This window comes from Accipiter gentilis, chromosome 12 (genome assembly GCF_929443795.1).
Source record: "Accipiter gentilis chromosome 12, bAccGen1.1, whole genome shotgun sequence".
Classification (NCBI taxonomy): domain Eukaryota; kingdom Metazoa; phylum Chordata; class Aves; order Accipitriformes; family Accipitridae; genus Astur; species Astur gentilis.
This window is the reverse complement of record NC_064891.1, coordinates 33,598,055-33,621,681: the sequence shown is the minus strand read 5'-3', so window position 1 is coordinate 33,621,681 and position 23,627 is coordinate 33,598,055. Positions and strand designations below refer to the sequence as shown.

Here is a 23,627-nt window from a genome sequence, read left to right as displayed (position 1 = left end):
CAGTAGCTCTGTGAAACTAACTTAACTGTTGTTTAGTGCATGTTGAAAGGGAAGATGGTATGGTAGCAAACAGTACAGTTAGTGAAAATTATACTTACTTAATGTTTATTATTACTTTTAAATAGCCAAGGTGATTTTTATACCAGAGGTGGACAACGTTCTTTTTCTTGTCTTAAAGATACACTGCAAATCCTGTGATATTCATTACTTATCCCTTTTCCTCTTTCAACAGTAGCTTCTGTAAATAAGGCCAGTATAGAATAGAAAAAAAAAAATAATCTCTTCCCACAGAATTTAGTGTCTAATTAGAGGAAAAAAAGTGGCGGGAAAAATATTGTGAGTGAATAGTGTAATATTTTGTAGGTTTTGTTAGTTATGCGTTTCATGTTTTGTTTTATTGTGTACATTTGTGACTGCTTTTGTCGTAGTAACCTGCCAAGAGATTCATAGATTTATCCTTAATGGATAGGTGGTAGTTACGGGAAAATACTTAAGTGAGAATGGGCAACAAAGTAAGCTGCTATTAAGTCATTCAAAGGAATGGCTGTGCGTAAATCCACAAGGAAGATGTACTCTGCAGAGCCAAAATAGTGCAGAAAACCAGTTATCTTAGGAACAAAAAATATAGGAAACAAGAATTTATAAACGTCTGTGCTTAGAGACAAGATGTTAGGAGGAATTCTCTGATTTAAAAGATGGAAGAGGGATGGGATATGACAGTGTAAGAGCGTACAGTTCAGTTGAAGTGATGGTGCAAGAAGACCTTATCTTCTCGCACCAAACAGTAAGGAAACACAGGTAAAGTGACTTGTAGACAGAACTCCTGGACAGATCTATTTTGATGCCTCTACTGTGAGAGACGTGGGAATAAAATTAGCCTGATTGTAGTTTTACGTTGTATTCATAGACTGGACACTTAGAAAAAACCCAACAAACCACAAAACCACAGCCAGGCAAATGACAAAACCCTTAAGGAAAATGTCTGATTTTTAGGGTTGCTCTAGGATAGACTTCATGTGTGACACTGATCTAAAAATTCTCTTTGTGCTTCAGCTTTTTCACATGTATAATAGGAATACAGGAAACTTCCACCTTGCAAGGCTTTTGGCAGGGAAGTCTACAAGACATTCGGTTACTGTTGTGATGAGGGGATGTAGAAGTTTTTACAGTAATTAGCAGTATAAAGAAATATAGACTGAATGCTTTGCTATTCTATGTAATGAGTTGCATATTACAGACACCCTTTTTCTTAAGAATACTTTTAAAAGTTTTTGTGGGAATTAAAGTATTGGAGTAATTCTGTTGATGTTGAAAAGCTCAACGCAAAAAGCAGAGTGGAGTTTGCTGTTGCTAGCTCTTTCTACCTTGTAGTCTGAGAAGTCTGTTCTCCTGGTCTGAAAAGTACATAACTTTAAACATCTCCATAGTTAATATTTCCTATTCTTTCTCAGTTTGCTAACAGATTGATAACTTGTCTCTAAACAAGTGGAATAGCAAAATTTAAATTCAGGCAAAAGATAAGGGAAAATCACTAGTTAACATGTCAGATTAATCATTTTTGGTATATGGTTGCAGTGAAGGAAGAAGATTCAGTGCTTCCAGTTTTGAAGAAATATTATGGTGATCTAGTCAAACATGAGACAGTAGGGGTCTGCAGCATGCATAGAGAGTTGAATTGCCGGTATGAACTAGGACAAACTTTAATGCTTGGGCTTTCTGACAGTGGTAGTGAATGCAGTTCTTGCCGTTTAGCTGTGTACATGGCAAAGCTTGTGTCCACGCCCAAAATCTTGTTTCTCATAATTGCTCATGTGCATTTTACCAATCTGCAAAGTCTCTGTTACAATATTCTAATAATGCTGCTCTCATCTTAGTAATTCTAGGAACAGATGTTGAATGGGGAAAGAGGAAAATCTTCTATTCGAATGGTTACCCTGTAATTCAAGATGTGGGCCCTTTGAATGTAGCAGGTGGCTCTGTGTTGGTCACTATCTGACTAAGGCTGAAAAAGAAAATTTCCTAGATAAACTTTTGAGGTAGTCACTGAATGATCTTTTTTTGTGGTTTTTGATGTCTGGAAGTGTAAGAGGAAGAGCAACCTGCTAGTTTTTCTAACTTTAAATATGAAGAAAAGAAATTAAGTTACCAAGGTAGGCACGTTATTTGGCAATTGCACAGTCTGTATGAAATTTCTGTATGAGTTCAGAAATTACACTTTCCATACAAGTGCTTTATGAAAAATAAAGGTGGAGAACTTTTAGCAGTGCTTTCTGAAGTTGGTAGAGACACACCTACTTTTAGAAGTCAGAAAATAGGAGAAGGTGATTTGCCAAAGACTTTCTCAGCAGTTGAGCTCAGTCCTTTTGTTTTTTCCCCCTCCTTCTTCTTGGTGTAGTAGGAAGTCCTAAATAGATTAAAATTTCTTCTGTGTTTACCCCATGCATTGTGAGCTCTATAATTGCAATGAAACTGAATCTCTAATAGAGACTTACTTTGTTCAGTAGGCCATTTGGCTGTTCAGCTTACACATCTATGAACAAAATCAGCTTGATTGTTATGTTTTGGCGTTCTGAAATCTCTTACATGGAATACAAATAGATTTAAAAAGTAAAAACCCCTTAAACTTTTGACTGTTTTAAAGGAGGACAGAAAGAAAAGTCCTTTGCTCCCTGAGAATCTTGTAGATGAAGAATTGACTTAGAAACAATTTATAGCCAATCTAGTTGCAAAAATTAACTTCCAAGTATAAACCAAAAATGGTGGCCTTCATTCCTTTAGAATTCTGAAAAACATCTCATGCTCAGCTCTTAAGGGTGTTCGCTTGGTAGCTGATTTTAACGTAAGGACTGTTAATTGACTAGCTGTTGATCACCAACAGAAATATCCGCTAATAAGCTTATCTGTTCTTGTTCGAGAATGGTACCTTCGTTTTAATAATTTCTATTTTCAAATGGGTGAAATAAAGTGAAGAATTAAGTGTGAGTATGGAGGGAGAGAGAGGAGCAAACCTGAGCATATTGACAAGTGAATCTTAAGCTTCATTAAATCAATAGTTAAGAGTCTTAAAAATATTTAGTTTGATATTTGAGCCTGAATTATCGTGAATTTAAAAATACATAATTTAACACATTTGTTTGGGCTTCCTTGGAATTTACATGCAAGCTCTTTGGTAACTGCAAAGGAGACATGTCCCTGGACCACCATGCTGGCTCTTGTAAAAGACGAGAGAAACAGCTGGAGGATGCAAACAGGAGCTTCAAGTGCAATATTTCTTTTGTTTTCCTGCTGAGCGAAGCTCATCTTTTCATCCCTTGAGGGTTAGCTGCAGAAACAGACAAGTATTATTGTCCTAAATGGACCCAAATTAAGAATAGAATTTGTTCCACTCCACACAGTAAGTTTAATAACTCAGGTCTAAATTGACCATATCAGGAACAGAACAGGGAGTATGGTTCTGGGAAACCAGTTTCAGTGTTGTAGCACTGCAAATCTGAGAAGAGAAAGGGACTTTGGTAGGAAAAATAGTAGTGGTATAGTATATGAGAAATATTTAGGACTATATTTGAAAATAATGGGACAGTATATTGCAAAGACACCTTCATGTCAGGTACCATGAGTACTTGCAGGATCAGGGCCTTTAGCTGAGAGAGCTCTGATGGCCTGTATGAACCGAAATAAATCGTTGTCTTATAAATGATGAAATGACAGATTGGTTTGTCAGGGTCTGGAAATCATTTGCCCATATAAGTACCTATTCTCAGATTTAAGACATGATCTTGTGAAATGTGCAATGTTCTTAATTCTCCCCGAAAACCAAAGAAATGAGACATTTGTATTTTTGTGATGAGAGTTGGAGTTACCTCTTCTTCTGGAGTTTGTTCTGCTGGTAAGTGTAAGATATTAGTTGCTTGCACTTTTCCCAGAAATTAGCAATTTACCGTTTGTTTTTATTTGGTTCAGAATTACTAACTGGAATGATTAGTTGTTGCTGTATTGACACTATCACTGTTTACATGATTCCTTAAAAAGGAAATTCTCATAATATTGACCATAATTTTCATCTTTGGACTTTCCCTTACTCCTCCCATGTGGGGAGAATCAAATTAACCAAAACTGCTGCCTTAGCTTAACCCTTCTCCTCTCCCCTCCCCTTGATATGAGAATCCCTCTCTAAAATTTTTTGAGTACTTTAAAAAAAAATATCTGAGCTGCTAATGAATGTTTTATGAATGAGTGGTATTTAAAATTTTTTGCCTTTTGGGATAAATGCAACTTCAGCGTGTGCACAAAACCTAGCTAAAGGAGAATCTAATTATTGGAAAACTTATTAAAAATAAGTGCCTACCCAATTAGAAGAAAATGTAGAAGTGGCTTTTTCAGGCATCAGAAAATTCAACAGCAGATCTTGCATCTTCACTAAGAGCCCTGAGATTCTTGTCGATGAGCATTGAAAGCTCTGCTTTTCTTTTGGGGTTAATATAGCTATCTGTGTTTGAGCAGCTAAGCTTTGAATCATACTAAGCATTATGCCTGCCTCTGTAGTCCTATTCACTGGTTCTTTGTGATTCATGGAGGTGAATCGTACAATTCTGTGGAGAGTTCCTGGAGAACATTTTGTCCTTTTGGGCTCATGAGTAGATGATGACAGGCAGGTACTGGAGGACTGCTAGCCACTGAGTATGGTAACTTGTGTTGTACTGGACAGTCTTAAGTGAGAACCCCTCTCATAGGCTATCTAAGCTGATTTTTAAACACTACCAAGCCTTTGTGAGGTGGCTTTACCTGAGGAAGGAGAATACAAGAAAGAACCAAATTGGAGTGTGAATGGACTCTGTGGAGAAGGTATAACTCATAGGACTAGAGGGTACTATGCTGATTCAGCGTGTGACACCAAGACCAGCTGATGCTATCTGGGTCTGAGCCACTGTCAAAACAAGTAATTTCCTGGGCTCCCTGTCATCTGCAGTATATGCTGTCAAGATTTATCCAAATAAAATAGCTTTTAGGAAAGTAGGCATTTCATTATGTATTGTACTATTCTTTGTGTGGCAGGTGTATTAATTCAAGAAAAGCAACAGTACTATTGTGTTGAGCCACTGTTGTTCTGAGACAGTCATGTAATGTAATGACTTAAAAATACTTCACTATAACAATCATTATTATGATCTTTACTTAATGTCAGGTGGACTTGATTTTATTCTTCACTGTCTCTTTTTGGACAATTGATTTGGCCCAGTGATAGATGATACAAAATGGCAAATTTGATGTACAATACCTCTACATGGAAAAAATAATCCAATAATCTAGATACTGCAAATGAAAACTTTTTTGCTTTTTAAATAATTACATCGTATTTGTGTAACTGTACAGACACCTTATTAATCTAGAAAGTTATTTGAAAGACTGATGCTGGTCCAATGTCACTTGTGCTTTATATATATGTATATATAGAAACATACTGGCCTTTCTTAGCAACATTCAAATTTTTCTCTTATAATAAAGCTTTCTTCTATAATGATTGTTTTAAGAGTGCCATCTAGTGTCTAAAGCTTTTCAATACGAGTTGTGATTTATAAGTTACGGCAATTTTATTGAGTGATTGAGCAGAAAAATTATTGTATCATTGTTTTATATTAAACTGGAATGGAATAGTTTAATAGGAAAAATGTAATTTTCAACCAAGTATAAGGAAAATGAGTTTAAGTTTTTAATATAATGAGAAGACATTAATTTCAGCTATGTTACTGTTGTATTTAACTGCTTTAAAGCAGCTGTGTTTGACGTGTTCATGTAGCATTCTTGAAATGAACGGGCTTTTTCTTATGTGTCCTCTTGACCTTCAGTTAGTATCTCGCCAGGCTCTAGATTAATTTTTAATACAGATCCAATATTATTTCCCATGGCCTAAATACCCTATATATATGCCTTCTAACAGTTACAGAAAGACAAATGTGTGCATTAGGAAACTGACTGTTGTAGGTATGTGCTCAGGAACTTGTTTTTTCAATAATATATGGTTAATGTTGTGGGAGATTATTGATTTAAAAAAAAGAAGTCTTGCTATAAAATGTTTATACACTAAAAAATTTAAAAGGAAATATTTTCTTTTGGTTTTATATGTTTTGTTTAATGTCAGAAATATGCTAAAGTGCAAAAAAAAAATTTACACAGATCATTTCCCTATCAGTGATTTGTATGTGAAGAGACAGTGTATATGTGAAACCATTCTTTTCTCTCAAGAAGTGCCTGCAGTCCACTTATTCAAGCAGGATGTCTTTAATAGTGTCTTACATTAAAATCAGTTTTAGCAGATAGTGGAAGGACCACTTTTTCAAACCCTCTTTTTTTGTTCTAAGTTCTGTATTCTTTTATGAATGTTGTGTTCTGATTTCTATTTCAGGAACTTCAGCTCGGGAGGAAGATGAAAGATAGTGTTGCTGAAGAACATTTGTATTTGGGTTTTTCTCATCAGTACGGAGATAGTATCTTTCCTCTTCATACATCTATTTCACTGTTTTTGCTATCCTACTGTGACTGCAAATTATTCAAAATTTTCTTAGTGCCGACTGGTGAAGATGTGGATGATCAGTTTGTGACAAAAAACCTTCTTGGTGATATTGAGGTCCATTTAATCTCCAGATGTCAGCTTCCAGCGGTTGTGCAGAGCTGCTGTTTACCTGCCGTTGTAGTGAAAGATGGCAAGTTCTGCCGAGCTGGGCTTTCTGTTGTCTTAAGGCATATAATACAGAAAACATACGAGGCAGATCCATCTAAAAAGGATGTTTTGGAACTCTTGGGCTTTAAGAAGACCTGCTTAAAAGCCTGTGCTGAAGTGAGTGCATCTCTTTCTCTTAGATACATGAATAGGGTTTTTTATAAGCATTAAATACTCTGAAGTACACTCTTAATATTGATGTAAAGTAAATTCTTTTAATAAGAAACTTAATTTGCTTAGAAAATGAAATTTCCTCAATGGAGAAGTATCTGTATTTTGGCATAAAGATGAAAAATAATTCTTTTTAAAGATACTACTTTTTAGCGGCATAAAAAGAACCTTAAGGTTCAAAAAAAGGGCGGATCTTCGTCTCATGTCTAGCAGTGTAGTTTCAATGAGTTATAAAGTACAGCTCTTGCAGTTTGAAGTAAACTGAGAAATACCTAATTTATTATTAATTTTGATTTCAAGAGCACTGTATACTGTTAGCCTTCATCACTGCCAAGGTGCACTGCTGCATCTCCCCCTCCAGGTCATTGGTGAAGGTAATAGGATAGGCCTCAGCACAGACCCCTAAAGAGCTCTGCTTCTAGCTGACCTTCAGGCAGAGTGTGAACCATTAACCACTACTACGCTTTGAGTGGATATTTCAGCCCATTTATCACATAGCAGTTTACTCATCTGGCAGCTCATCCATCTATACTTGCCTTCCTCACGCCTCTGAGGAGGTTGAACTCCACTGTTTCATGATCGCTACACCCATGGTTGCCATTGATTACTATGCCTCCAGCCCAGTTCATCCCTGTTGATGAGTAGCGGATCTGGGGAAGCGTACCCTGTGTTAGTCCATTTAGCACTAGCATAAAGAAATTGTCCCTGACATCCTCCAGAAACCTCTGGTTCTAATCTCTTCTTGGAACTGCTGGAGAACTTGATTCCATATTTCAGATGGCTGCAAAATGAGTAAACTGAGTAAGAAGAGACAAGAGTTTAGAAGTTTTAAAACTTTTAAGTACAGATAATAAGAAAAAGAGCACAAGGACAAGAACATCAAAAAAATAAGTAAAAAGTGCTGTTCGTTTAGACTAAAGTTTTTTTGATGTTGTGTGCTGAAAACCCACTAATAGTACAGTGCATTTCTGTAAAATAATTGTGCTCAAAATCTGTTTGGTGTAATCTGGTTTTATTACCAACACTTTGTGAAGATGACATATATAAATTGGCCACAGTTTTGCTTCTCTTGAGTTACGCAGCCACCCTAATCTCATGCCAATAATAAGGAATAAAAATGTGGTATACTGGATAACTGTTCATTCTGTTATACATAAGATTTAGCTTCCTAATTCTGCTATTGCAAAAGTAATACAAAATACCTGAGCTTTCCAAGATTATCAAAGAATATATTTAAAGCTGGAAGTGCTTTACTTAAAGTGGACAGAAAATTAACCTGGATTTTGTTTATTTTTTCTGTAGAGACATTAATTCTATAAATTTAACTGACAGGTTAGCCAGTGGACCAGACTTTGTGAAATCAGCATCCCTCTGGCTGTTGAAGGATTTTTGACGGCATCTCCTGAGCACTGTCAGACTATTCCTCCTGACATTTTACAGCTTGAAAGAAAGCTTGGAGAACCTGTCCGAGTACATAACGATGACAAAATTCGAAGGCAGAAACTTCAACAACAGAAGGCAGGTGCCAAGACTGCAGTGCCTGTACTTGGTAAAGAAGGAACTGAGGAAGGAAAAGCAGTGGAAATGCATCAACATCCACTCCCAAGTTTGGAACTGAGCATAGCTTTCTCCAAGCTACTTGTCCAGGAAGTATCAGATGCAGTCAACAGGGAGGCTCCTCATATCAGGAGAACGAAAACTTCTGACCTTCCACTTTTGGACCACGTTTTTGCAGAAGGGCTTTATTTTACCTTGGCAGATATAGTGCTTTTGCCATGCATCCATCAGTTCTTGGTAAGACAACAAGTTAAGCAAATATTAAGTAGTGTATATATATATTTTTTTTTTAAGAAATTGGAAGTTGTAAAATATGTTAATTTAAAATATATTGTGGCATTTGCAGTGTGAACTTAACCTGGAACAGATTTGTCTTTGTTATTGTACAAACAAAAAACAGGGATTGGTGAGATCACCAAAATTACTTTAAAATATATAGCATATCAATACTTAGTAAACACTGTTAACTGTTAAAATACACTGCTGAAATATTTTGGCACCAAGTTGCCCAGAAAATTCCTCCATGAAAATACTTAAAATGGACACTCAAAGTACATTCTAATATGTATCAAGCAAAAGTAGGAAGCATGAACGTGTTTTCTTGCTTGAATTTAGTGTACTAGATTTATGACCACGATTCAATGGATATTTACTAAAACAAGACCATTTTATACGTGAGGAATTTTTTGAGATTTGGAATTTCTATTCCATCATAAATTGCAAATTTTAAAAGGAGGGAGGGTTGAGAATGGTATAATATTGAAATACTAGAAGAGATGTCCCCCATGAGAGATTTAAAATGGACTCTTTAAGTACGTTGTAATGTGCATAGGAAAAAAGTAGGTAAGCATGAACCTATTTTAATTTTGGTTTCAGTGTACTGGGGGGCAAGGCAAAATGAATACCCAGTTTGTTGTACTTTTACTACATGGTTATTATCTGAATTGGAATTCTTTTCAGTAAAGACTTGAAACTTTATGTGACTTTATCTTGACGTGGACAGATATGCCTAAAAGAAAACAAGTACCTTCTAAGAAAATAAGAATGCCTTTTAGGTAAGCAGTGAATGGAGAGAGATTCAGGGACTATGGTGGCTTTTTAGAGGTGTAAATCCTTGACTTTCATTCTATACTAGAGCTGAAGAGGTACTTGGGTATTGACTAGGGAAAGGCTTCCAAAAGCTCATTTGTTTATGCTACTGGTATGTAATTTCTTGGGATTCTCTTGAGAATTTTTTTTGTCTACAAATATTTATTTTTAAAATATTGTGTGCTATGACTGCCAGTTTGCTTATTTCTCCTCATAATAGGTTAATTATTCTTAATATCTGCTGTTGTTTTCTTCTAGTTCCTAGGAATTCTTTTGTTTTGGAGGCAAAGTTCCTCTGTAGACAACCCGGCTTTTTATCACGCTTTCCCACAAAATAAGCCGGTTTCATTGCACATCTGTAGATAAAGTTGGGTGTCTAGGACAGCATAATACCTACATATCAGCAAACCTTTTATTCTTCTGTGCAGTTTCATTTTTACAAAACTTAGTCTGTATTCTTCTTCAAGCAAGGACTGACCACTGCGACCCCACTCAGAAATGAGGTGGTGTGTCTAGGGAGCCAGCTTCTTTGGGATGTGCTTCAGGCCCTGAAACTTACGTAATCTGTAGTTTTGTAATTCATAGTATTGTTGCTACTAAACTTTTCCACAGTTTGTGGAAGGTCCTTTGTTTACTGCAGTGAAAGGAGAAGTTCCGTGGAAAAAGTTACATTGCTAGAAGCTCCTGAAGTGAAGTTTATAATGGAAAAGTTACGATTCTCCTTCCAGTCCTGGGAGATTGGCTGTTTAATTTTTTTTCCCCAATAGAATCTTGTGTTACTTGTATGGTCCAATAACATACTGATAGAAAGTCTACACTTTCCTTTAGGGGAGTTGAATGTTTTCCTATCAGATTGTGTAAGTATTTTGGAAATGCCAAGAGTGTGGTCTGTTCAAAGATGCCTTTGTCTCTCTTCTCCTTTGCAGTCAACCTAACACATTCCCAGTACTGGACAAACACCAGCGGGCTGTTCTCAGTTGTCTTCATCCTTGTCTTTTTCTTTCACATCAGGAGGTTTTCACAGCACAATGAGAAAAAACAGTGTATGCTAGCAAAGTAATATAGACACTGTATATAGTGGGCATATGCAAAATTTCATTCTGAGTGTAGCATTATTTTGCCTCTTGTGATGTGTTTAGAGATCTCAGAAAGTCTCCCAGTCTCTATATTCAGAGGAATTTGAAACCTTAAGAGTTTCAGCAAGATAAAACAGGAAAAGCACTGACACTGCTGGCAGTCAGGGCACCACGTGGAATGTGGAAAACTGGGGAATAAATCTTTGCTCCCTGACATAGAATGTTACAGAAACACTGTCGCAAGTGGCAAAGCTGATTTTAGAAGTTCCTGCATTGCAGGATGCAGTTTGCCAGGCTATCGGTTGTGTCAACTTGACTGTAGTTTGAATCTGTAAAATATTCATGTCTCTGTACCTTTAGGTCAATGATGTGTTAAAAACTCATTTCACCCTTCTTGTAGGGGAGAGCCTTAGTCACTTGGTTATTGAATCGTTTGTGGTGAATCTCTCACTGTCTACAAAATTTATCTGGGGCTGAGATGCTGTGTGTGTGTGTGTTGGTGTTTTTCTTACAGGACTTATCTAGTAAGTGCCAGTGCCTTGCAGATTCTGTTGTACAAATGTCTTAACGTCGGGATTAGGAAAATATATCAAAATATGTTTTGAGCCTAATAAGGCCATGCAACTTGGTTCTTATTTACCTTTTTTTTTAACAGCCCCTGACCCCCCTTTTCTCCCTATACCCTTTTCTCACCTCCGGATAGAGGTAGGGCTTAGTAGCGCAAGTGCCTTGAGCTCAGCTTCAAAACTAGCTTTACAGTGGGAAAAACCTCTGTGGCAAGAGTATGTGAGAGTCTTGCTCAGCACAATCTGTGTACTTAGTTTTATGAGGATATATACACACGAAAGAATTAAGGAAATGACAACTGTGTCTTTATTTCCCATGACAATAAATGATAGCATAAGTTTGCCTACTACCAGTATCCCTGCAGTTTGAGATTGATAGCTAAGCTGGTGGCTGTTGCCAGGAAGAGCTCTGAGTGAAGTTGGTATTTGCATTTTGATTTTGCAAGTTGTTTTGCCAAATTTGCCTTATGGTGTTTGAAAACAAATGGTATTCCTGGAGAAGATGCTGTCAGTCAGATTCAGCGAAACAGTCTCTAAAATCAGGATAATTACTAGTGAACATTAATATGTGACAAATGTCCAATTTATAACTTCTTTAACCAAGATCATCATCCTCAGTGGATTTCTGTATGATGACAGCAATATGGGAATCCAGAAGTAGGTTAATATGGCTACTTTTGAATTAAGATGATGAGTTGTTTTACAGAAACGGTTATTAATTTATTTCTGCTTCATTTGTTTGTTTTGCAAATCACATAATTGAGGATTAACAGCAACTTCTGTATGGATGATACTAAACAAAAGTAGTAAGACAAAATGCTTTCCCACTGTTTTAAAAACTTCAATGTATTTCAGTCTTATTTCCTGTTCCAAGGCCTTTTTAAATAAGAAAAGTGTATCTTTTTACAGTAATGTTTGATTTACTGGTGCTAGGCATGAGAAGATTCTTGGATCAGATGCTTAATTGATTTCAGCAATCCAGTTGAAATCATTCTGTAGATGTACCATGAACAGCTGAGAATGCTGTATTTATTTGCTTTTCATGTGTGACCCTTGAGCCCTGGTGGTCTGCAGCTTATGAACTATATATTGTATAATACCTTTGTGTTAGCTCACACCAAGGATTGTCCTAAAAAACTGCCTTTCAGTTTCATTTTTACCTAAATTATAAGAGCTCTGGGATGTTGCTTTTTTCCTGTTCTCTGGTGAATGACTGTTTCCTAAGCAATTTTACCGTGATTCGTACAGTTATCAAAATTGAATAACTCGCATCTGAAACCTTCTTGCAAGCAGTGGGTTGAAACTGCTTTTGTTGATGGAAGTGCCAGAGTTTAATTCTGTATTAAAATGTTACTTACCATTTATATAACTGGACTTCCTGGATTGTGTTTAAAAAAAATCATTATAGTTGCACTTCCACTTTGCTTTAAGGATGTGAATGATAATGAAGTCTTCAATGGGTATGTGTCTGGAAAGTATCATACAATAAATATGAGGAGATCTGACTATCTGATTGTAATTATAATTACCAAAAGTAAGATAATGAAGCTGAAGAGTTGTTTTTCATTACCTCATTCCATTTCTGTTATCTTTCTGAGGTTAGCTTTGTTATGCTTTCTATTAGTTGTAACTGTTTAAAATTAATAGAAGAATAACAAAAGCTCCGTTCTCCATCTGGGAGAAACCACTATTCACTTTTTAAAATACAATTTAGAACACTTGTTATCAAGTGTAACAGTGCCTCTTAGAATTGCTTTCCAAAAGACTTCTTCCTTAACTGAATTAATGTATTTGTGCCTGTGTTACTATTAGGATATTGAATTAGATACTAAAATTACACAGTTCAACCTCCTTTTGCTCCTTTAGCTACTACTAATTACTTGTGATTGCTCTAAGAACAGGATAAACACAGCATGCAAGAGAGCTGCTTGAAATTTTCTGTCATTTCAAGTGTTCTTTATGAATTTCTGTTTCCACACTGAAGACAGATATGTGGAGGAGCACTGTTTTTGCATGGCTTTTTCTGCTTTTTCCTGTAATCATGATTTTTAATTTTCTGCTTAAAGCAGGCGCAGCATCACAGAATAGTTGAAGTTGGAATAGTTGAGATTGGAGGGCACCTCTGGAGATCATCTTGACTAACCCCCCTGCTCAGAGCACAGTCAGCTAGAGCCAGTTGGCAGGATTGTGTCCAGTCAGGTTTTGAGTGTCTCTAAGGATGGAGACTTCACAACCTCTCCTGTAAGAGGATGATCTTCGCTGTTCTAGAACATTTGGGAACTAGAACAGAAATTATTTAAGTTCACCAAATGCATCCTTTTTAAAATTAGCTGATCTTTGTGCAAAAATGTGGTTTGGGTATCTTTTTTGTAATATGTGCATCATATTCTTACTTAAGAATTTTTTTTTTTACACTTCAAATTCTAATTTCTATTGAAGGCTACTTCATCTCACCAGCATATATATACTTAATTCAGAAAAAGAAATATACTAGTTATTATTTTTATATAAAAATATGAAGTTAAGATGGTAAAAACATTTGAGTAAAGATATGATGTAAAAAAAAAGTTTTGGGTTCAGTTCTAGTAAAAAAAAGTCACAGATGTAGTGCAAAGACTTCAATAAAGACCACCGACAATGTGTGCCTGTGCCTGTTTTGCTGTTACCACATAGTCAAAGGTATTTCAGGCTTGCAGCTGCCAGCAAAACAGCTGTCAGTGGATGAGCTTTTAAGGGCTGCAGGGTGCCTGTGGCAAAGAAGAGCATTCAGGTACCATAATGTCTTGCCTAGAGTTCAGTATTCATTGCAAACTGCTGTTTGTTTTTTGGTTTTTTTGGTTTTTTTTTTTTTTTTTTTTTTTTTGTGTGTGTGTGATTACCAGCCAAAATGAATCATTCCCTTGTTAGGAAATAGCAGATAATTAAGAATATTATTTAAAATGTGTTTTCCTGTTACTGACTGAAATTATGATTGAAATTGCTTATGTAAACCTTTTCACCCTATTAAGCAAATGGGAATTGCAGAGAAAGTCTAAATAGCCAACTGGCAATTCCACCTGCAGGCCTGAGCTCTTAACTAGCTAGCTTTTTGCATTACCATCATGCTATGAGTAAGCATGCTCAGCATGCAGCTGAGCTCACTTCTGTAGTTCATGCCTTCTTGTGGCTTGCACGAAGAAATTTACAGCAGCAAGTAACTTTTCCATGTTATTTTTCTAGGTTTCCAGCAAAAAACAAGGCAAAAATCTAGTAAATTTGCCTCTGATAGCCAGTTGGTATCGAAGAGTTCAAGAAGTACCTGGAGTAAAGAAAGCTGCTGGCAAGTGCAAAATGGAGCTTCTCCAGCTTCCAGAGTTGATGTCTGCTCCACAGGAACAGCTACAAGGCTTCTCTTCAGTTCCTGATGAATTAGAAGAGGAGAATGAAGACAGTCATTTTATAGGTGGTCCGAGGCCAACTATGACTAAGTTAATGGTAATTTAAGCTTTTAAATGAGTTATTTGTAATAGTAATATTCTGTTCACTTTGGAATACATGAAATTTATTAGAATGGCAGTAGCTAAGTCTGACAGCCTTGAACAGTTTAATACCTTTTGCCCATCTTCTGTCTGATACACATTGACTTGGAAGTGATTTTACTTTTCTGTTCTGTTGTGGTGTTTGATTGATTCAGGAATTGAGCAAAGATATGACTGCTGGAAACCTTATCAGTAATTCTGAATAATCAAAGTAACTTTTTATTTGAACTGCAATATTTTATTCCTCTTTTAAAGATATTTATATAAAGGATGACAAAAAACGTTGCTTTTATGTTTGGCTTCATTATTCTGTTGTTTCTGTTGGTTTTTTGCTATTTGATTAGAGTTTTGAACATCTGGGAACCCTAATGAGTTTTGTTAAAGAAAACCCACCATAATGTTCCATAACTCTCAGTGTTTTTTGAGGCTGACAGCATTTTCTAAAGAAAATGAACAGGGCTTTCTTGTGAAAAAGAGAGAAATACATAATTTGAACCCCATATAATGTAGAGTCAGCTGCCTGTTTAGTTTCAGTTAAGCTGAAAGCGTTGCACAGTTTGATCTGATGCCATTAAATTCAGTGGGAATTTTTCTACCAACTTCAGTGGGTAAAGGATCAGGATCTTAATTTCTTTTTTTACCCTTTTCACATAGGTAAATGGTATTGAAGCAAAGTTTTCGCCTCATCCGTGTCCCAGCTGGACCATAGACTGGACCAATCTACCATCTGCAGTCAGTCCTGGAGAAGGTAAGGGTTTTTGTGTGTGTGCATGGATTTAATAGTGCCGCCTTCTGGCGAAGCTACTGAACTGTTTCATAGGAAAGTATGTCACCTCTCAGTGTATTTCAGAGTTCTGTAAAACAGGTAAGCAGTTTTAAATCTGTTTTAAAATTCAATCTGTTTGGGACACATGACGAGATGACTTCCCTCAGGTCATCAACAGCTGATGACCAAACTGGGAATAAAAGCTTGACCTTGATTCCTGAACCATATTTTTTCCCACCATTTCCTACTTCCCTGAACTTTTCTTCCTACCTAGAACAGCAAATTCTGACTACGTGATGTTAATATAATTGGCATGAATGTTGTACATGGACTGTGTCTCCGAAAGCAGCAGCAGCTGATTTTATTCTGATGAAAATAATGTTCATTAGCAAAATTTGGTAGCTACCTATGAGTGAGTCTACCCTTTTGTGGCAGTGTTCCCTGCCCTGTAGGGGTTGTTTGCTTTGCTGGATTGCAGGGGCAGTCTGTTGCCTAGTGGCTATAGTTCTACAGGAAAAAACCCCAATTCATTCCAATGTTTGTTGTTCTCATTGGTGTTGTGAATATTGAATACCTCTTCCATCACACAGTAGAGTTTACTCTAAAAGGTCTTACACATGCTGCCAGACAGTAAGAAGTTAGTGGATGGTAACTCCTTTCTACAGGGAAGAAAAGCTTTGTATTCTTTTGTGTAAATAAGATAGCTTAGATATTGGAGTCAGTATAGCCTCAGTGGCACAGAACTTCTGATTTAAAGAATACAGAAATAATACATGCAATGTATAGATGCTCTTCAATGACCAATATGTGAAATTCCTCACAGAATATGTTAAGAATCACTGAAGAGCTATGGGCACTTAAAAAAAATACTCTCTCTTAAAAAAAAATATATCTAACTGTGTGAATACAAGCATGTACTCCTATCTACAATATACAGGCTATAAAAATAAGATCAAATTTGAAGTTGGTTTCCTCTGGTTTGGATCTGTGTGTAGTTCACAAAGCCGTGACAAATGCCTCATGTTTCATGAGTAGGTTTATAGTTATATATAAAGTGTCCATCCTTCTAACATGAACTCTTTTCTCTTCTGGTTTTGTCCCAAGAGAACTCTTTACTGGGAAGTTGCATACCCTGCTTTAATTATTGATCCTTTCTTTCCTTTACCATGGAAGAAAAATAAAAGCCAAAACAAAACTTGGGTTTGCATCTGTCAGTATTACATCCTGCTTCTTCAGACTTCATGTGAATGTTTTGGATGTACTACCTATGTTAATATAGCTTTGTAGTCTGCTGAAAAGTCGGGGGGATTACGTGCATTGAATTTATGTGACAAGTTCCAGTATTTTGTTGGAAGTGAATAAACGTTTTTGCTTACTTCCAGTGCTCAGGGTTTTGGCTGTAAATTTTAGTTCATGCTTTTGTCAATATATCTCTTTTCTTCTATTTGAAAGAAAATTTTGAAAAAGATGCATAACATATGAAAACACATAATGAATCTATATTTGGAAATTTTGTGCTGGAAGGAGTATCGTGGACTCGGTTTGACTAGAGGGAAAAATCAATTCCTGCTGCTTCCTGCCTGCATGTGTGCTCACTCTCTCTTTTTTCATGTTTGCTGAAATAGTTACTAATGACATTGATATCTGAAATCGGTTTTCAGTTCAATGTTTGGGAAATTTGCTAGCTCAACAAGGTGGCAAGAGAGAGAGATTTCACCTGCCTCCACTCAAGATCACAGTGATGCTGATGCCATTTTCTGATTTAGGGAAACTCCAAATGGTTGTGGTTTTAGTCCAGGAACAACAGTCACATAGGGCAAAAGGAAATTTCCTGATATGAGAACTGATTTTGCTTTTCAGGTGGATACATCTGCATGCTTACTTCTGCTGTTCTAACTTGTCCTGTTCTCTGTTTCCTGATTCTTTCACTAGTACAGCCTAAACATTGTTATATGAACTGAATTCTCAGTATTTTACTACTAAATTCTACCTGGCACGCTAAGAAAACAGTCACTGAATCTGGCAGGGTTTTAAACTGTATTTGAGAAATGCAATTCCAGCTTTCAGATTACCCCTACAACTGGTAAATAAATTTCCTCTTACTGATGTTCATAGCAGTTGAGAGAAAGTAGAGAATGTTTCAGTTAAAATTCACTTTGTTTTTTATCAACAGTACATTTAATTTGCTGGCAAATCTTAATAGACTACATGATATACTTTCTTTGCTCTATCTCAACTTAGATAACTCAATCTGTTATATGTATGTGAAAGTTCTGGGTTTGAATTGTTCAGTCTGTCTATAAGTCTAATTAGACTACCTTGCTGTCACAGCTGTTTACTACAGAAAAGAATTACTGATGACTGCAGTTCTGATGTATTATTTAGATTATACATTTAAGTTCATTCAGGTTTTTTGACAGCGATTATTTGCTGTTGCAAAACTAAAGATTATGACATCATGATTTGCATTTCATTTGCTTAGTCATATTTTTGAAGCAGAATGAGATAGAATAGAATAGACTGTTTCAATTGGAAGGGACATACAATGATCATCTAGTCCAGCTGCCTGACCAATTCAGGCCTGACCAAATTAAAACATGTTGTTAAGGGCATTGTCCAAATGCCTCTTAAACACTGACAGGTTTGGGGCATCGACCACCTCTAAAGGAAGCCTGTTCCAGTGTTTGACCGCCCTCTCAGTAAAGAAGTGCTTCCTAATGTCCAGTCTAAACCCCCCCTGGTGCAGCTTTGAACCGTTCCCATGTGAAAACCTCTGTTACTTCTAGTCCTGATGCAATTTTTAAAAGGTATTTGCTTGACCAAAATGGGAGTTATGTTTACATTTTAGATATCCTCCAGCTTTTTAAATTTCTGCCATTATGTCAATTACTTCTAAAGTATTTGGCTTCTAAAGTTGTGTGTATTGGCATTGAGACGTGTGAATCTGTAAGCCTTTGTGAGCATCTGGACTGTATTTGAAACATTGCAAAATATCCCAAAATATAGTATCTTAGTGCTCTCTGTATCTGTTGATACTCTACTATATTGTAGTTCTTGAGTTGTTGTTACAAACTTTCACTTCTGGAAGGAAATTAACACAAAGTATTTAATTTGTTTTAAAATCTATTGTAAATGCTGGTTTCTGTTCTAGTTTACTGTATAAAATCCTTGGCCAGTACTTTAACTGTATTTCTTCTAGGCTTGTTTTCCAAATCTATGTTTAGATCAGAAATATATTGATATTGTCTATTAAATACAGAAGACAAAACCCCTCAGTGTTTCATTGTTTCTTCCAAATCACATAGTGTATAAAGACTTAACCCCAAGCACACAAGCCAAATCTGTCTGGCTAAATGCATCTCCTGATACTGAAAAATTATTTTGTGCAAAATCTCAAAAGAAAATGTAGTATTTCTAAGTTATACCAGAGGCAAATACTGGAAACGTGTATGCCATTAAACTATTTAATGAAATACTTATTTGCAATAAATGCTTCAGTCGGCAGTAGACACAACCCAGATGTCCTAAGCTCAGTGCTTGGTTGTTTTGAGCTTTCTGTAGAAGTAGATATGGTTGTAAATATGTACAGAAAGTAAAAGAAGAGGGTGGCAGGTCAGAATATAAAAGTGTAGGTGGTCACAATGTGAGACTGAAGGAGAAGGAGATACTTGCATCAACAGTACATGGAAATAATCCCATGATATATGGCAGCATAGAAAATGTTTTTATTTTTTCCCTTGACAAGGTGCTGGCTGAAATTTTGGGAAGAGGGGCTTGTTGAAATAAGAATGCTGAATGGAAATAATGTGCTACTGCTGACTAAATGTGAGGTCTGGGAAAGAGGAGGTATATTTAATTAGATTTGTGACCAACAAAGAAATGGGGCATCTTTTCTGTGGTTTCACAGTTTGTATTAGGCAGCTGTAGAAAGGATTTTTTTATCCTTTTTGGAACTATAGTCAACCCTGGAGTCTTTGCTTGTGTTCCTGGTCCTGTGTGTGTGTGAAACCGTTCCTTGTCTTCAGGTTAATTTCCGATTAGCTGCAAATGCTTTGTGGATATCAAGATCAGTTTGGTTATGGTTAGAGGTGCTTCCTTTAGGCTCACCCAAAGCACATTAAGGGGAGGGGGAAAGTGTGTGTATATGGGGGCAGAGTGTGATAACACTTGTCACTGCTTTATTATTCTGATGTTATTAGGGGGGACATGAGTCTTTGGTACTGTCATTTTTTCACCAAGCATTGTGTTCACTGTGAAACAAAATAAGGGAGAAAGGTTGTATTTTTTAACAGGAATCTGGTTTTTTTCTTTAAGGCAGCTTTTTATTTAAGTTTTTTACCCAACTGTGAAATTCAAGAAAGAAATAACTGACCTGCAGTCTCACAAACCCTTACTTTTTTTCTCATGAGTTGAAAAACTTATTAAGCAGGAAGTACTTAAAAGAAGAAAGGTGCTTTATTTGTGGTATCTCATTCTGAAATTATCAGCTAGACTGAGAGTGTGCATGTGATGGTATTTACTTACAAAGGTAGTGGTTAGCTGTGAACAAATTTATACTATTCTTTCCAAAGTGTGAAACTCCACAGAATGAATGTAGCAAGTAGTAAACTGAGTTCTGTAGGCTTGTGAGTAATGCCTTCTTCCTCATAAAAATATTTTTTCTTAAATTAAGGAATTGTAGTAGGTCAGAAAAGAGCTCCTTAGCTGAAATACAACTTCTTGTCAGGTGAATGTGGAAAGGCCACTGTAATAAAAACTAGGAGTGCATGCACACAAGGAGACATAGGGTTCAGTGACAGAATCTGTGAAGACTTTGAGGTGGAAGAAGTTAGTTTAAGAAGTGTAGGCAAATAAATAAAGCTAGATCAAAATAAATGAATGCATTTTACAAGTGCAGCTTGCCCTTACCTATTAATGGAAGATATGTAGCCCTTTAACTTTGTAGTTGGTCCTATTCATAGGTCCAATTTTTCCTAAACAAGTGCAGTTTAATGGATTATGTATAAACACGACTCCCAGTGAATCATGTCAAGTACTTTATATGCTTTGTTGTGCCTAGTAAGAAACTGATTGATTCCTAGTATTGAATTGATTGGGACAAGTGTTTGACTTGAGGTGAAATTTTCTGTATATGAATTTTAAAAGGCCGATATGGAAAAAGAAAAGGCCTTTTACATCTTCTGTGTCCAGTGGACAGGTGTAAGAAAGGGTGTTAATCCATTGCAAGGCAATGCATACCTGCCTAGCTGAAGACAGAATGACTGTGATCAAGTTTGTTTGATTTATGCTTGCTTTGTGATCAGTAGCAAGTTGATGGCCAAATTAAATGACTATATAAAACTGTCACAGAAAGGTTAGCCTGAATAAAATGATACCCTGATTGATAATTGCCCCTTGTTTGCATTCAAGTCTTCAGACTTATGAGAAAGTTGCTGGAGTTTTAGAATCGTTAGCTTTTAAAATGAGACAAAATTTGGAAAGCCCAACATCTACTGTTCAAGGATAAGGCTGTACCTTAAACAGTTGTTGAGAAGAGATTTGTTACCTTGATTTGTAAGGCACAGAATAATACATAATATACTGTAAATGTTTTTTTTGGGGGGGGGGACTTAAGGGGGAGAGAAGCAGACTTCAGGAAATACAGGTATATAATATTTAAAAGGTTGCCTTTTCCTAAGTAATTTATGTCAGCTGAGAATTTGATCTTCAGTGCTTTTTCTTTTTTTGAGAAGCCTGCTTTTATTAATAGTATTTTAATATATGCATGAATATAAATCTTAATAAAGGTGCCATATTCAGTTATTTATGTACATATAGAGTACAGAATGTTCACGTTAGAGAGCTTGTCTGATTTACAGAAAGAATAGTGACATGAGGATGAAGCTTTTCTTACTGTGCCATCTTTATTTTTGGTAGTGGTGATAGTCTTTTCCCAAAAGGAAATGCTACATTTTTGGGATTGGGATATTGTTTTATTTGGCAAAATGTATGGCCAGATGAAGAATAGAAAATTTTCTTAAAATTATTTTAAAATAAACTGCTTATGAATTAATAATATGGAAAGATGGAAATTGTCACTATCTTTATGTGTTTCACTGAAAAAAAAAAAAAAAGTTCTTGATGGTACATGTCTGCAGAGGAATTGTTTGTCACAATGTCTTATCCTCTTTAAAAACACATCATTGAAACCCCAAGGTAGTGAAGCTTGCTATCCTGTAGAAGGAGGATCTTTGTGTTGCACAATTGTCACATAGAGCTGATGCTCACATTTTCTTTGTGGCATTAATTATTTGCAAACCAGGTTTTGTTTTTAACCTACTGTCCAACATAGGGTTACTGTAATAGAAATCTTTTTTTCTGGCAGAAAGAAAAATGAATTACGGATATTTGGCTGACAATTTGTTGCACTGGAATTGTTAAAATGTCTTGGGACGGCAAGAGAGTTTTCCTTCATTGGCAAAAATGAATCTGCTAAATAAAAATTCACTGGGATGTGGACCTCAAAAATGTTTTTATACTTGGACAACCATTGATCTTGGAGATTCCATTTATGTATATTATTCCAAAGCAATTTGGTTTGTCCTCTGGGGTCAGCTCTCAAGGACTGAGTTCATTCATTCTAAGTGCTTTGCAAATACCGAGTACTGTGTCAGTGATTTGCAGGTGTGCATACTCTCTCTCCATATCTACTCTCCTTTCCTTCTCTGTCCACAAACACTGATTTTCATAGGACATTATTATAATAAACTTGCGTGAGGCTTTGAGAAAGTATTTGTAAATAAAGTATGCTGAGGAATTTATTTCAATCGTTTATTTCCTCATCTGCTTTCTGTGAGACATCAACTTAAGGTTTTTTTCCATTTATAAATTAACAATACAAATATAGTCTGGCTTGGGAGCTGCAGTTCCTTCATCAAATGACAAATTAGCACAATCAGAACAAATTTCCCCATGATGCCTGTTCATCAGGTTTGACCAATGTCACTGTTCAGAGTGATCTCTAGTCTTGATTTCCAGTGTGCATAATTTATGAACTAAGGCATCAGCTGATTTGTCTACAGTTCAGATAAAACCTCAGGTCTTTCTTTGAAGACTAAATACACAAGTAGTTGTGAGACTATATTTAAAATTCATTTACCTATTTACTAGGATGTTTTTTTGTAAAATGACTTCTCAGGTCCTCAAACTCTCCCCAGCTCCTCCTACCCCACTACCTTACCCAATAACTCTATTACCTTTTATCTGGACAGGATCTGAAATACTAATTTAGTAAGAAATGCCTCTGTAATCTGTTTCTTTAGATCAGCAACTCTCTTTAAACTCATCAATTCATACATTTTAAATCTAGATAGACAATATGATCATCTGTACCTGTCTCCTGCCTGATTCTGGCTATAAGCTAAATTTGTAATTGCTTGCATCAAGCAGAATGATTCATAGAATAATAATAATGTTAAAAAGATACCTGGATGAAGGGACAGTTGCAGGTTCACGGTATAATTTTATTTCTCCAGAATGGAGATTAAACTGTAAATTAGATATTCTAAAGTGAAAGAAGATGTTATGAAGGACAGCAGTTCTTTTTAAAAAGAACTTCTGTTAAACATATTGGGTGGACTAACAAGAATAAAACAATGTTTACAATTTTAGTTTAGAAACCTCTTCAAAACTTAAATACCTTTAAATAACACAGGCTAGAACAATAACACAGACCATAGTGTTACCAGACAACAATCCTGGAGGATCAGTGTTAGCTTTAGCTTCCAGAACTGATATTAAGTAAAAGATAGTTTAATGTAGTGTGGCTTCTCAACAGGGAAAATAGAGACTTCTTATCTTGGCAGAAGAAAATTTTGAAAAATTTTCAGCCCTCATTGATCATATACAAAATTAGCTTTCATTAAAGGAAGGAGGAGACATCAATGAGCTACGATGAGATTCTTGATTTGGTCCATCAACCATTGAAAAGCCTGGCTCCCAACTGAGTTCCCTGTATTTTGGACATAATGTTGATTTCACGGATTTCACCCTTATACCAAATGACTATCAACCATTCTCTAACTTCATGTGATTAGAGGTGACTGATGTTTTGATGGCTGCTGCTTTTTATTTTTTTTTTCACATTGAAGGAAAACAGCATTAAATTATGTAATTACCTTTTAACCAATT

General features: G+C 36.0%; 1 protein-coding gene across 2 annotated transcripts in view; it reads left to right on the top strand.

Moving 5' to 3' along the window:
- Nucleotides 1–3,746: 3,746 nt before the first annotated feature.
- Nucleotides 3,747–23,627, top strand: part of GSTCD (glutathione S-transferase C-terminal domain containing) — a 66,110-nt gene continuing 46,229 nt past the window's right edge. Inside the window, exons 1-5 of one of the 2 annotated variants that reach the window (XM_049815315.1) lie at nt 3,747–3,886; nt 6,401–6,832; nt 8,219–8,680; nt 14,394–14,648; nt 15,347–15,440. In XM_049815315.1, coding sequence (XP_049671272.1) covers nt 6,422–6,832; nt 8,219–8,680; nt 14,394–14,648; nt 15,347–15,440 — 1,222 coding nt within the window. In that variant the 5' untranslated portion in view covers nt 3,747–3,886; nt 6,401–6,421. Of the gene's footprint in view, nt 3,887–6,313; nt 6,833–8,218; nt 8,681–14,393; nt 14,649–15,346; nt 15,441–23,627 lie in introns of those variants that run through there. The other variant, XM_049815317.1, reaches the window with a different exon arrangement.